This window comes from Xiphias gladius, chromosome 19 (genome assembly GCF_016859285.1).
Source record: "Xiphias gladius isolate SHS-SW01 ecotype Sanya breed wild chromosome 19, ASM1685928v1, whole genome shotgun sequence".
In the NCBI taxonomy this organism is placed as follows: Eukaryota; Metazoa; Chordata; class Actinopteri; order Istiophoriformes; family Xiphiidae; genus Xiphias; species Xiphias gladius.
This window is the reverse complement of record NC_053418.1, coordinates 21,070,890-21,084,035: the sequence shown is the minus strand read 5'-3', so window position 1 is coordinate 21,084,035 and position 13,146 is coordinate 21,070,890. Positions and strand designations below refer to the sequence as shown.

The window sequence follows — 13,146 nt, the reverse complement described above, 5'->3', positions numbered from 1 at the left end:
TCATAACAGGTTATGGGCTCAGTGCGGATATGAGAGTGATGGACTATAACTATTTTTTTTCCTCAGCTATTTGTCAACCAATTAGCAATCATATTTTTTTTTAATTCCTCTTTTTGTCTGTAAAATAAAAAAATGCCCCAGTTTCCCAATGTGAAGTTTAGAAATGGTTTTGTCCAACAGTCCGAAAGACCGTAAGTTACAATGGTATTAATCAGAAATCCGCCATTCCCTCACATCTGGCGAGCTCAAACCAGAGAATGTTCTGGTTTTTTTTTTTTTTACTTCAAATTATTACTGAGTTATCGAAAGTGTTGAGTAATTTATCAACTGATCATTTCAGCACCAATTAGTTTGTTATCCAAGATAATACAGGGACACTGTTTGTGATGCATGAGTATACAAAAACAGACTTTAATTTAAATCTTTAATTACCAAAATAAAAAGTTCAACATTCCCAAATACAAAGACAGAACCTTGCACACAATTACACCCTCTCTAAAGGAAAAGTGCGACCTGCTCCGCTACTGTTCATGGTTGTTTACTATAATAGCAGCAACGTTGACTTTCTGTAGGTACAGTAGAGAGCTGGATACTTCTAAATAAGCAGGATCAGGGTAAAGGAAAACCAGGAAATTGAGTTTTCTAGGTGGGGTAGATGGAGGATATAACTTATCTAGTGTCATACAGGTTCTCGTCATGCTCTGATTCAAGAGGGACAGATAGTTCAAGCAAACCTATGCACATTTCAAACCACATGACAGGAAAACCTAACTCTGTAATAATAAACTAACCCAATCCCAGAGACATTTCAATAATCTGATATTACGCGATTTAAATCAAATGGAAAAAATATAGATATATATACATCTCATATGGATCAATATATGCAAATGTACATTAGCAAGTCATTATTTCTATATACTTTCTATACCACAGGTGTCGGTAAACTCGTCGCTATATCTTTGAATAGTTAGTTGAATACATTACTCCTACATGAGAGAAAGTCAACTAAAAAGCATTAAGACACTTCATTCCACTCCCAACAATATACGACGACAACAAAAATAAAAACATTCAGAGTTTAACATCCAGTTCAGCTTGAAAACAGGGAAGATGGTTGGATGACTTAGCACCGTTTTTTGTCTTGTGTCTCCACTAAAGTGCTGAGACAGGACAGAGGTGACAGCGGAGGTTAAGCTATTGCTGTAATGACAGTCTGTATGATCATTTCAATGTGTAATGCATTACAATAAGCTCTTTTATGACAAAATAAGTGAATATAATAAATACCACATAACCTTCATTGTAAATCCCCATTCAGTCATCAGTATCCTTGAATAACAACAGCAGAGCACATGCTCATTTGTGGGCTGAGTAATACTTAGTTTAACTGTAAAAACACCAGCTAAGTTATTTCTAGTCAGCTTTTCTCACTAACCAAAACAAAGGTTATTGGCCTTCAAACCTCCATCAGTTAAGCTGAAGTTCAGACAAGTATTCAATTAGTACACGTGCTACCTCAGCCACTATTACTGGTTTGCAGTCGGTTGTGAGCAGTGGTGCAGTAACACAGAGTGAACAAGGTGCTTTTTCTGTTAAAACGTGCTGAACTATCATCAGCCACACACTGGCCCACACAGTCCGGGGGGGGTTGAAAAGCGTATGGGCATGACCCATTATTTGGCACCTAACTCTCCTGTGCTCAGGTTCAGTATGTGTCTTGGTGTAACTAAAGTATTTTTTCACTTGCAACTGTTGTAAAGAGAGGTGCTCTAAAGAATACTCAGCAGAGTTGCGTGCCAACTACAGTTTACGGGCAGATCTGAGGTGATGAGTTTTTGTTTAACAAGACTGCACGTGGCTGAATGCCACACATTCTTTGTGTTGAAAATTTCTCAGAAAAGCAAAACAGTGAACACAGATTAGAGATATGTTTACTTGAGGAATGACTCACAGGAGGGTACGATCCTACACTCTGCCCACTGGTGAAACCAAAGAGTCAAATTCTTAAGAAAAACACATTACTCATAATATTTCAATATGCAAATAATGTGAATACAAACATGAAACATCCACAAAATAAGTCTTTTGGGGATTAAAAGGTTATGAGCTGCATGGTTGAGTTAAGGTACAGTCTCAGTCTGAGCTGCTACTCTGAAGCAGGTAGTGTGGTGCTGCAGTGGTGCATTAGGACTTGAAGACGTGAACGGCCCTCACGACGTACTGCCTGCAGATCGGGCATTCGTTCATCCTTTTGCCGCACTTGGTGCAGGTGACCATGTGACCGCACTCCAGGAGGACACAGTCAATCACGGCGTCCATGCAGATCCTGCAGAGGTTGTCATCGTGGATTGTCAGCGGACCCTTCTCACCGTCTGCAAGATACAGACAGAGACACAGAAAGGTGGCTGGAAATGTTCAGAAACTGCCTTAAACACAGTGGAAAAAAAACAGAGTGATATTTCATGCACTGAAGAGGGACAAGGGGGCAGCAAAATACTCAGCAGCTTAATAGAACACCTCCTCTTATCCAGTGTGCACTAACATGGTCAGGTCATGCTCACAATCTCTTGAAAAATGTCATTGCCTTGTTGTGGCTATGTGTCAACACGTTTCTATGACAACCATAAAGTCTTTATCACTGGAGGCGTGCTGGTGAGAGAGTGAATGTACTCAGCTAACACACTGCAGTTCTCAGTATAATTAGCTTCACACGCTGAACACATGAAATGATGACCTTGGGAGATTGATCTCACGGTGGAACAATATTCCTGGGGCATGACAAATGCAACTGAAATATCTAAACTGAAGTTCTTAACTGGGATATGGGAACATTCATTTTCAATAAAACAGCCAGACGCCCTCACAGGATATGCCATTCCACAGGGAGGAGCACATATAGGGATTTTACAAAGGGTTGGATAACGAATGAGAACAGGTTCACGACAAATACAGATGTGTAGGAGATGTGATACTGTTCATATGATGGAGAGGTGAGTCACAGATGGTTATGTGTGACCATGGCACAGTGGTGAGGAACCCGTAAGCCTTACCTCCAATGGCACCGTTGCAGATAGGAGGGGGGAAGGCCACCACTTTAGTGTGGGAGGAGTAAAGCGAGAGAAATTTAATCATCATTCTGAATGACTAAACTCACTGGAATTAGTCTGCTTGTGTCTACATGCTATCAGTGTAGGCACTTCAAATTATCATCATTACCTACAGGATATCATATTGTCAGAAGAAAGATATTAAGTTTATATGGTTCAAAAGAGGATGTGGTATTCAATACCAACGTCTAGGACAGTTCAAACAGATGGGTGACAACATACCTGTGGTTACAGTACTGCTCACATTTTCCACTGCAAGAAAGAAATCAGACTCCATCACTGAGTGCACAGCAAGTACAGGGAAGGGCTCATTAACTTTATAGAAACTTATGTCAATATAGACTCTCTACTTGACTTCATACATTTAATAATTTAAACTCATTTTTCATGGCTATCAATTAATAAATAATAAGAAAACTGCCAACAGCGACATCTCTATGCACAGTGTTTACTCAGTGTGCTTAATACCCACATGATTTCCTGTTCTCCTCCGTCTCTCTGTACAGTCTGCTGACGCGCTCCACCAGCTCCCACTTCTCACAGCACCCTGAATAGTTGACAAAGTTCCTGGCCAGGATCTCCTTCAGCTGCCTGACGGACAGGCCCTCGATGTCCCTCAAGCTGGAGATGTCTGTGAGAGACGCCCTGGCCCGACGTCGCGTCTGAGGACTCACCTAAAGGATCAGAGAAACCACAAAATTATACTTTTTGTATATAAAACTCTCTTATTTTTAGGATTTTAACCTCCCTGTCCATCATACTGTAGATATTTTTTTATTTATTATGCTTCTTTTGTGCAAAAAGCACTTTTTGACTATAATTTAAAAATGTGAGGTATATCGAGTACTGGAATCTGCTGGATACTGCAATTTTTGAGCCTGGGGAGAAAGTGGTTTCAGAGCCAGCCAAGAAATTCTAAGCATTAGCATCTCCTTTCCCACCCTTTACATTGGTTTCCTTGCACCCCGTCAACAGAACTGAAATGCATTTGTCAATACTTAACATTGGAAATTTGATCACCTCAGGAGTGTGTTCACTTGGGTCCAGGTTGAGGAGAGAGACAGATGTGGTGTCACCTATATCCTGCAACACAAGAACAGCAAAACAACAAACATTAGTGTGCACTACATGCAAAGCAAGCCAGTTATCTGAGGATTAGGATTAGACACTCTTCAGACAGCCCAGTGATACCTTAGGAACAACAACACCTCGTCCCTTCCATTCATAGAAAAGCTTACTGCTCCTTAAGCCAAGTATTTATAGTGGATCCTGGCTGCTTGGAGCCGAGTTCCCTTTTCATTGCCAGTTGCAGCGCTTCTTATGCTCTTATACTTTTTGCCTCTCTGATTTCTAGAATCCCAAACAGTTTCCTTTGAGCTGGCGTACAAATTGTAGTAAAGCCAGGGTGAAAAGATGAACAATGAACCTTACTTTGAATCTAGTTCTATATATTTGTTTATGGTGACATGTCAAGAGGTTACCATAGACTCATTTGTAACAGCTCAACAAATATGAACTGATGACATAATACACTAAGATCTGCACAAATAACCCAAAGAGCTGTGGAAAAACACTGATGTGGATTCTTCAGAAAGGTGAGCTTTGTGCCTACAGGTCACCATTATTGAAAATACAAACTTTCACAAGCCATGTTAATTATTTTACCTACCAACTGAGTTTTAAGAACAAACAGGAAGGGCCATGTAATGACTAGTTACAAAACTCAGAGGCTAGCAGTTATACTTTTGGATCTCGGAAGATATTTTCAAGGATTTATCCAATTTTTGGTGTTATTAAAAATCCTAAATGTTTTAAAGTTGGTCCTGACCTGGTTGGTATCAGAGCTGTCACTTCTGCTGAGCGGTTCCTCCTGAGAGGCGACGAAAGCAGACAGTTCAGAGGCAGATTGTGTGGTAGAAGGGGTCGGCGTATACAGGGAACGTGAGTGGAGGCTACCCGTGTCGGGGTCCTCCTCTTCCTCAATGCCTTGGTGACAGAGCACCAAGTCCACCAGGTCTTCCTTTTCCCTGCAGGTATCGGTGGGGATGTTACGGAGCAGCAAGTACTGACGCAGGTCTTTTACTCTTAGACGCATGAGCCGAGGCCGCTGAAAGGCTGTTGCTTTCAGCAAATGGCATGTGCCACAAATGCGCAGATTCTCCTGAAGCACTGAGCACAGCGAGCAGAAGCTCTTCTTGCAATCGCAGCAAATATACTAAAGAAGAGTGAAAAAACAAGATGATGGAAATGAGGCAATTAGTGATTTATGCGCACCTTCTACCATGTGTTACTGCCAAAAATCCTTCATATCAGAATTATGCATTAGACATAAAAAAATGTAGCAAAATATCTCTATTTGCCCTTTATTTTCTTTTATTTTCTTTTTTTTTTTCACTACAATCTGTGGTATTGCAGAAAAAAATAGGAAAACAGTTAAGTGGAGAGACAACATTTAATAGATCACTGGAAAGCATATATATATATATATATGCCAGTAGACCTTCCCTGCATTTTTCAATCACTCGCATCTGCTCTACCTCTCCAGGCACAGAAACAGGAGGCAGCTCATTTCTTTTAAGTGACAAACATCAAACAGTAATAAATGCAAGATCTGGGATTAGACTGGCACGATGAGTGAGTGAAGCACAAGGTTCAGACAGAATGAGACCCTGTGAGCCATACATGACATCAGTGAAGATGATATTACAGAACCAGTATGTTGTCCATCTGTCTCTGCAATCAGCTAGAAGGGCACAGCGTTTTGAATAAAAATTAATTGCCTCTGGGTGTAAATTAAATCAACCCCCCCCCCCCCCCCCCCCAAGCTAAACATTGTTTCAGCTCCCTAAAAAAAACAATGGCTAATTACACTCTGCTCGAAACAACTGCTTTACAATTTACAAGATTCAGGGATATTCTAGAGAAAACAAAATGGTTCAAGATACAGTCTAAGATTAATTTCATTCTTAACTTTAAGTCCAATTGCTGGACAGCATTCAAATATTACGACCCATTACAGATGTAGATGTGCATAAAAACATGCACTTAAATCAACATGCAAAGAACTACATTACTCAGTTTTCCACAGCTACAAGTACAGTAAGTAATTGGTACTTCTGTCTAAAATATGAATTTAATATCCCCCTCTGCTTCCACACACACACACCTTTTCCTTCTCATTAAGTCAGCAGACCAATTAACATGTATTGGCATCACACAGAGCACCCAGACACCTACCTTCCTCCTGAAGACTGAGAAGGCCTGGCCACAGGCCTTGCATACAAGAGGGGGACTCCCTGAGCTGGTGGGCGGGTATGTAGAGTATCCCGCACTGGGGGCAAACCTGAAGGGTCCAGCACCGGCCCCAAAGCCCGGCTGCTGGCCTCTGACGGCCCCAGTACCCATGACTTCATTCAGCAGACCACAGCATGAAGCCCACATGGACGAGGCCCCTGCCTGACAGTCACAAAACACCTCCACTTCAATATTTCCTATCTTCGCATTAATCTCGTTGATGCTGTATTTACTGACAGGACATTTAACATGAATGAGTGCGACAGAAACATTTATACACATGGTTACCACAGAAACAAGTCCTGCTCCTTGTATAGAGACCACATATGGGTGCTAATTACATATGTGATGATTAAAAGCCTTTACCCTACAGTTCTAGTTTAACACAAAGTACAAACCAAGAGGTGCAGACAGGAGGAGCAAGCACTTACAACTGCCACAACACAAACACACAATTAAGCAATTCAATTATTTTTGATAACCAGCTAACATTAATGCAGCAAGACAGCAGAAAAGCAACTAAAACAATCTCTTAATGAGAAAACAAATGTACCTAAATAATTTTACGCTTCACATTACTGTCTAGTCGCTGTTTGGTATCAGCTGTCAAGAGCTGCCGTTTTAAAAATTAGCTAGTAGGGGCTAGGTAAAATAACGGCAGCTCCCCGAGTTCTCGATAAGAACCTCACGTTAGCTGCTAGGGATAGCCTGAGCAGAGCTAATATTGGAACAGAGGTTATGTAAAGAAAAAGGCACCTTCATTGCAGCTCCGGCGTGTCTACTGTGAAAGAACAGACTGGTGGTGCAACCATTGCAATATTGAGCGTCACTTGTTTCGCTGAACTGCCTGACTGCGGCTCGGTGTGATGAGCTCAACGACGGAGCCCGGGGCACAGCCAGCGCTGCAGCTTCTTCTCGCCTCTGATGTAGCAGTAGTCTGGACGCAGCGACGCTGTGTTGCTGCCACCAACAGGCCACATGTCGAACTGAGTGCAATCCGCTTCCTAGTCTCCAACACCAGGGTACCATACACACTCTTTAGGACACTGAGGTCACGTCCTGTGTATTGGCTATTTATATTAGAGAGTGCTTTAAATTATACATGTAACAACTAAAAAATTGGGGTATTTTTCCTTGCAGTATTTTTAGACTCAGTATAATAAGATTAAAGTACCTTTTAATCCAACAAAATAAACAAAAGATTCAGAATTTTCCACCAATTCCTAGAAATGGAAGGTTTTGAAACAATTACATTTAGACTTTCAGGTTAGGAAATAAAACTTGCACAAATCCATTTAGTGTTTGTTTTGGTTGTGTATTTGAACCTATGACCTTGTATATCTAATATCCTGGCTACGGCCATGTTCATCAACTATGTATAGATTTAAAAGAATAATTTCAGGGTGCCGTGTACGGCAATGTCCCCAGTTTAAGTCCAGTTGGGGACCTTTGTTACATGTCATTCCTTATCTTTCACCCCTGATTACTGTCAACACAATAATAAAGACTTTAAAATGCTCCAAAATACTGTATAATAAAAAAGAACAATAGTATTAATGTGACTTCCCCCATTTGACAAAAATAGCATGACTGCATGTTATACAAAATTCCCTTCATGTCAGCTTCAACCTGCAATACAAGAAAGCATGGTTGGTCATATGCCATGCATCCATAGTCAATTCCAAATATTTTCATTATCAGCATCTACAGCATTATCACTCATATTTCTCAGGCATCTCCCAAGGCACATCCTACCATCCATCAAAAAACAAATACAACTTTCTCACATTTTGCATCTACCCCTTTCACATGAACCTTCAACCCTCCATGCAATTCTCTCTTTAAACCGACCTCCCAGGAACGCAGAAAGCCACGTTTTATAACAGGAGCACACTCTGTAATGCTTTATGACCAAATACACATTCTTGGAGTTTGTTGCACAAAATATGAAACCTACTCTGTCCATGTTACTACTTGCATTCTGGTGCAGCGGCAGGACATGGCTAAAAAGGGGCCAGTGGCAGAATTAATGCTAGACTCTGGTATACAGATATACAGGACTGACATGAAGCTACAAGCTTTTATAACTAGTTTGATATGCCAAACCCATTGAACCACCCAAATCTATGTGAACTGGAAAGTCATAATTTGCCCATTTCAAGAAGAGATAAGAGAGCAATTGTGTTTCAAGGCTGTATTGTTTATATGACAAAAGATCAAGGTGGTGAGCCTTTCATTATATATTGGTTTGTCCTAGTTTTGATGAGGACAGAGACAAGTTAGAAAAAAGACAACAAATGATTAGATTAAAAACGGTTCAGTATTAACATCAAAGGGTTAACCAAACTTGCAGCTTGTTAAAATAATGATGGCAAGATTCAAGTGGTTATTGAGCATTCGCCAGTTTTGTTAATTCTTAGTATTTGTGTTTTATTTCAGCTAGGCAGTAGGTGTTTGTTTACTTTAACTTTACTTTTTTTTTTTTAAATATCTGCAGCTGTGTGCTTAATCCTCATTAAGGGGTCATTGTGGAAAAAAGCAATGGAAACCACTGGCAGTTATAGTTTTGGTCCTGTATACACATATGTTTTTTTTGCCATTTTCTTAATAAAATGCACTTGGGTGCTGATTTTGGCTTTTCCTCTAAAGTTGTTTCCTTTGGTATCATTGATTAAAAGATGGACGATGAAAGCCTATTATCTTATAATCATATGTATCCGATGGCCAGATTCTATACACATGACTGTAAGATATGATTAAGTTTTTATTGTACTCATTGTTTGTTGTACGTGTTGTGCTTTACTGAACATGTACAAGGTTTGTACCGTTGGCTACAAAAAATATAGTGGTTATACAGAACAATGTGATACAATGCACAGTAAAAAAAAAAAAAAAAGAAAGAAAAAAGAAAACAACTTCCGGTCCAGCTTGCTCCCTCTCGGTGAGCGCGCCAACAGCAAACGTCTCGGCGTGATGACGTTGACCAACGCGTCACCGTGTTTTGAGTTTCAGCGCGTTTACGACCCACCGAGGGTTGGTCGATCCCGTGCGAGGATGGAGACCGACGCCGGTGTCAGTTTGATGATCATGTATGAGGACGAGTCGGTGGATGTTCGCTACGTGAACGGATCCCAGCTGCAGCTGTCGCCGTGCGGCTGTGAATTCCTGCTGGTGAAAGCCACAGATCCCCGCGGGCACCCTCTGCAGCCCAGCGAGCGAGTCCGACAGCGGACGAGGTTCACCATCAGCACATACAAGGTCTGGTGTCTTGTCTTAGCTGTCTTCTGCATTACAGTAACTGCACAGGCTCCGCCCCATTGCATTCAACGTGCTGATGTCATTTGGCAGGAGTTGATGGTAGCTGCGTTGGCATTTAGGAATAAACATGCAAGCCAACCATATCTGCCAGAGGAACTCATCCCTGCTGAACACAAGAAGGTACCAAGAGCCACTTCCTAGCCCACTGTCAGTCCCTCAAATTGTACAATCTTATCAGTATCTGTATTTTTTGCATCTCCTCCTGCAGCCCTTTTTTAGTATTGACTCAGCCGTGCAGTGGCCGGAGTGCTCTTCCTCTGAAGCTGAGCTCGGGCCTGGAGGCGAGACCATCGTCAGGTCTGAGGAGGGGCGAGCCGTGCTGACGCTGTCGCCCTCAGGTGAAGAATTCTCAGTTGAGTTCACGTGCAGCCTCAGTCAGACTCAGAATCAGCACCACAGTGGGCAGTGTGTCAGCAGAGATCCTGATGGCGGGCCTGGCAGTCTGCAGCAAGTAAGCAATCTGATCTGTCAGACCACCAATAATAAGAGCAAAGAGGTTCATCAGGGAGGAGGAAGCAGAAGGAATGAGTCTGTTAGATCGAGGTCTTGTTCTCCTCGGATTATCAGCACTTCTCAGCCCAAGGTAATGCTTCTTAGAAATATTCCTGTGCCTATATCTCAACTTTGATGAACTGTTTCATTTCATGTCTTTTCCCTTCCCAGCCAAGGGAGATGTACCAGTCCACCACAGTGGTCCAGCATCACTCCTGCTTTGCTTATGCCCCCATGTGGTGCTACCCTCTCTGCTTGGCTCGCCATCACAGGACGGCTCGTCTCTCTCAACTTAAAGTTGTCGGAGCAGGGGGAACCGGCGATTCTGCCCAGGCAGACAGGAAAATAAATATGTCTGACATATCTGGTGAAGAGAGAAGGTCTCGCCTCCCTCAGGCGCTGCCTCTCACATGTCCATTGCCTCACAGGCACAGGTTTGTTGATTAATAAGAGGCATGTAGTGCACTATTTAACAGGGTTTAGTGACTGGTTAAAGCTTCCTTACTCATGCATTTAAGGTGGAAGATTAAGGACCCCCTGGCCAAAAAAGAACTGTCAGATCAAGACCTTCCAACAGAGCTGGTGAAAGTGATGTGGTGTCAAGGAGTCACCTACAGGTAGGTATGCAGGTTTTCAAGGACCTTAAAGATCTTTGAAACAGAACACCTCCGCTCTATAGTTTTAAACAGTTTATTTCAAAGCACGCTAGCAGAGCTTGTTGCTTTCAACAAATGAGGCATTGACAGTAGATTTGATGCCCACAATGAGTGTGCAAACTTATTATACAATTTTTTAAAATCTCTTTGAAATTTAGCTTTATTTAGCTTTTAGTCATTTTGTGAAGGCAAAAACGAGGGAAAAGGGAAAAGTCCTTTTGAGGTGCATATTTTCACACTCAGAATTATAGAATGTGATTTTTGTTCTACCTTAACCTATGTAGTAATGCATAATATACACAGCTACACTGTGACTGTGTGTTTACCTGTATGTCTGTTGTGTAGGATACTGAGTGGAGCTGTCTCAGTAATAGAGGTTTCCCCAGGAGATGGATCGGTGATCCGGTCTAACGGTGTCCTTAACACTTATTTTACCCATCACCAAACTGAGCTCCAGTCAGGGCAGGTAAATTTAAGCCTTTCATCCTTTCATCTTACCATGTCATCATTTTTTGGAAGCTAAAATACAAAGCCAATCAAGTTTTTCTATCCGGGCATAAACAAACAATGTCTAATTGTATGATTTTGTCCGTCTTACAGGTGAAGGAGATATCATACCATTTGAATAGCCTTCCACCGGATGTACACAGACAGACCTACTCTGTTTGCTCTATTGTGAGTCGTGCAAGCAGGTAAGCTACCACTTCATTACAGTCCGACGAATTTCATGGCTTTATTTCATTTAAGTCTCCAACCGTCACATCACTGGTTTACAGGATCCTCACTTGCTACGACCAGGCCAAGCAATCGCTGAAGCTCCCTGCCACACCCAGCTGCTTACAAGAGGCCAAAGGAGTAGTCCCTGCTGATATTACTACAGCTATTGATATCTACAGTATTTACACAGTATTCAAGCTTCAAAAATGATAATAATATAGTATTATTTTGTTTTCAGGGCAGACATTTTTTTCAGCCTTCAGTGCTTGAAGAAAATCTGTCCAATCCTGCATTTGTTGAGCATCACATGACTGCCACACAGACAGTAAAAAGTCGGTGAGTTCTATTTTTCTGGTCACTCTTTTGGTAGTATGTTTTTGAAAGCTTGATACTATGTTAACAGCTTGTATGTAATATTCATGGGATCTTCCATTCACTTCAGGTCAGATCTTGTAGCTGCAGAACTGGAGAAGATAAAACGGTTCAACTGTATCCTTCGTCACTTAGACTGCGACACACAGCGCCGTGGACACTAACATTGATTTTTGTGGTGAGATTCTGTAAATTAGCCATGTTTAGGCTGAGGATGACTTTGTATGTTCTTTAACATCCTGTGCTCAGTTCTTCTGGAGAACAGCCACCTGCAAAGAAGTGAGAAAGGATGTGCGGAGCTGCAAGGTCATTCTGCAGAGGAGGAGACTCTCGAACCAGTGAATGAGAGCTGCATTGCTGAGGCTCTTCAGAGGACATCCAAAGCCATACAGGACATTGATGCTCTCGTGTCTGCAACCAACACTGACTTAAAAGAGTGAGAGAAAAGTAGAAGAAGAAACCCCTGCGTATGAGCTTGACTGTAAAAATGTAAAACAGCTTTACTGTTATGTACACATACTCAAATAAAGACCTATCTTTATGTGAGTGTGTCATGAAGTTCTATGTCATTTTATTTGAATTTAGTAGGTTGTATTTAACTACCACAAACAGAGTAGCCAACAACATACTGTATATACAGATAATGTTTTCCCCGTTGCTATCACCAACTTTTTGTCACCACACAGTCCGTTCCTGTCAGGGTCAGAGATAGAAACTTGCAATGGTGCAAAATAACACTTGTGACATTTCCTCCCTACACCCATGAAAAATGTGGAATGTGGTTATTATGTACAAGGTTTGACATAAAAGTTTCATTATTACTGAGTAACAGATTGGATTTCAAACTTGAGTGCATGAGTGGAATGTAGGTCAGTACTCATTCAAGCTGTGGTGTTACATTTAATCATATGCCTTAGGTGCAATGTGTACATTAGGGCAGTGTTGACAGCCCAAAAGGGGCTAGAAACCTCTGATTCCATGTTCCTAAAAATTTTACTAAATAACTTACTGTAGTTTTTATCCCCATAAAGACCCTCCTTAAACAAAAAACATCAAATAACACTACTGTACCAAATATCCATGTTCAAATTCTTCCTCTCAGGGAAAAGACACCAGTATCAGTAAGGACACTTGTAGACATCTCTACAAGGTTTTAGAAATCTAATTTATCAGTTTATAGTATAGAA

General features: G+C 41.4%; 2 protein-coding genes across 4 annotated transcripts; one reads left to right on the top strand and one right to left on the bottom strand.

Moving 5' to 3' along the window:
• Positions 1–410: 410 nt before the first annotated feature.
• rnf34a (ring finger protein 34a) lies at positions 411–7,429 on the bottom strand. Of its 3 annotated transcripts, XM_040156190.1 has the most exons (8): positions 7,161–7,429; positions 6,348–6,566; positions 4,939–5,325; positions 4,131–4,193; positions 3,583–3,784; positions 3,333–3,362; positions 3,054–3,095; positions 411–2,375 (listed from the first exon to the last, which is right to left on the bottom strand). In XM_040156190.1, the coding sequence occupies exons 1-8, from the start codon at positions 7,164–7,166 to the stop codon at positions 2,188–2,190; spliced, it is 1,137 nt and encodes a 378-aa protein (XP_040012124.1). In that variant the 5' UTR covers positions 7,167–7,429; the 3' UTR covers positions 411–2,187. The 3 variants fall into 3 exon arrangements, with proteins under 3 accessions (XP_040012124.1, XP_040012125.1, XP_040012126.1); XM_040156191.1 differs by lacking the exon at positions 3,054–3,095; XM_040156192.1 differs by lacking the exon at positions 6,348–6,566.
• A 1,930-nt stretch (positions 7,430–9,359) lies between these two features.
• c19h5orf34 (chromosome 19 C5orf34 homolog) lies at positions 9,360–12,500 on the top strand. The gene is made up of 11 exons (XM_040155624.1): positions 9,360–9,662; positions 9,753–9,842; positions 9,931–10,305; positions 10,386–10,648; positions 10,733–10,831; positions 11,216–11,336; positions 11,471–11,562; positions 11,647–11,725; positions 11,826–11,923; positions 12,030–12,076; positions 12,209–12,500. Exons 1-11 carry the CDS (start codon positions 9,378–9,380, stop codon positions 12,397–12,399), a joined length of 1,740 nt encoding a protein of 579 aa, XP_040011558.1. The 5' UTR covers positions 9,360–9,377; the 3' UTR covers positions 12,400–12,500.
• Positions 12,501–13,146: the final 646 nt, after the last annotated feature.

What these genes read in the sequence shown, in the direction of transcription:
- rnf34a (XM_040156190.1), bottom strand. An exon ending in CAAGTGAACACACTCCTGAG is followed by an intron (nt 3,785 to 4,130) that starts GTGATCAAATTT and finishes CTGATCCTTTAG; the next exon opens with GTGAGTCCTCAGACGCGACG. An exon ending in CTGCAACGGTGCCATTGGAG is followed by an intron (nt 2,376 to 3,053) that starts GTAAGGCTTACG and finishes TGTATCTTGCAG; the next exon opens with ACGGTGAGAAGGGTCCGCTG.
- c19h5orf34 (XM_040155624.1), top strand. Translation starts at nt 9,378, where the DNA reads ATGACGTTGACCAACGCGTCACCGTGTTTTGAGTTTCAGCGCGTTTAC. An exon ending in TCAGCACTTCTCAGCCCAAG is followed by an intron (nt 10,306 to 10,385) that starts GTAATGCTTCTT and finishes TTCCCTTCCCAG; the next exon opens with CCAAGGGAGATGTACCAGTC. An exon ending in ATTGTGAGTCGTGCAAGCAG is followed by an intron (nt 11,563 to 11,646) that starts GTAAGCTACCAC and finishes ACTGGTTTACAG; the next exon opens with GATCCTCACTTGCTACGACC.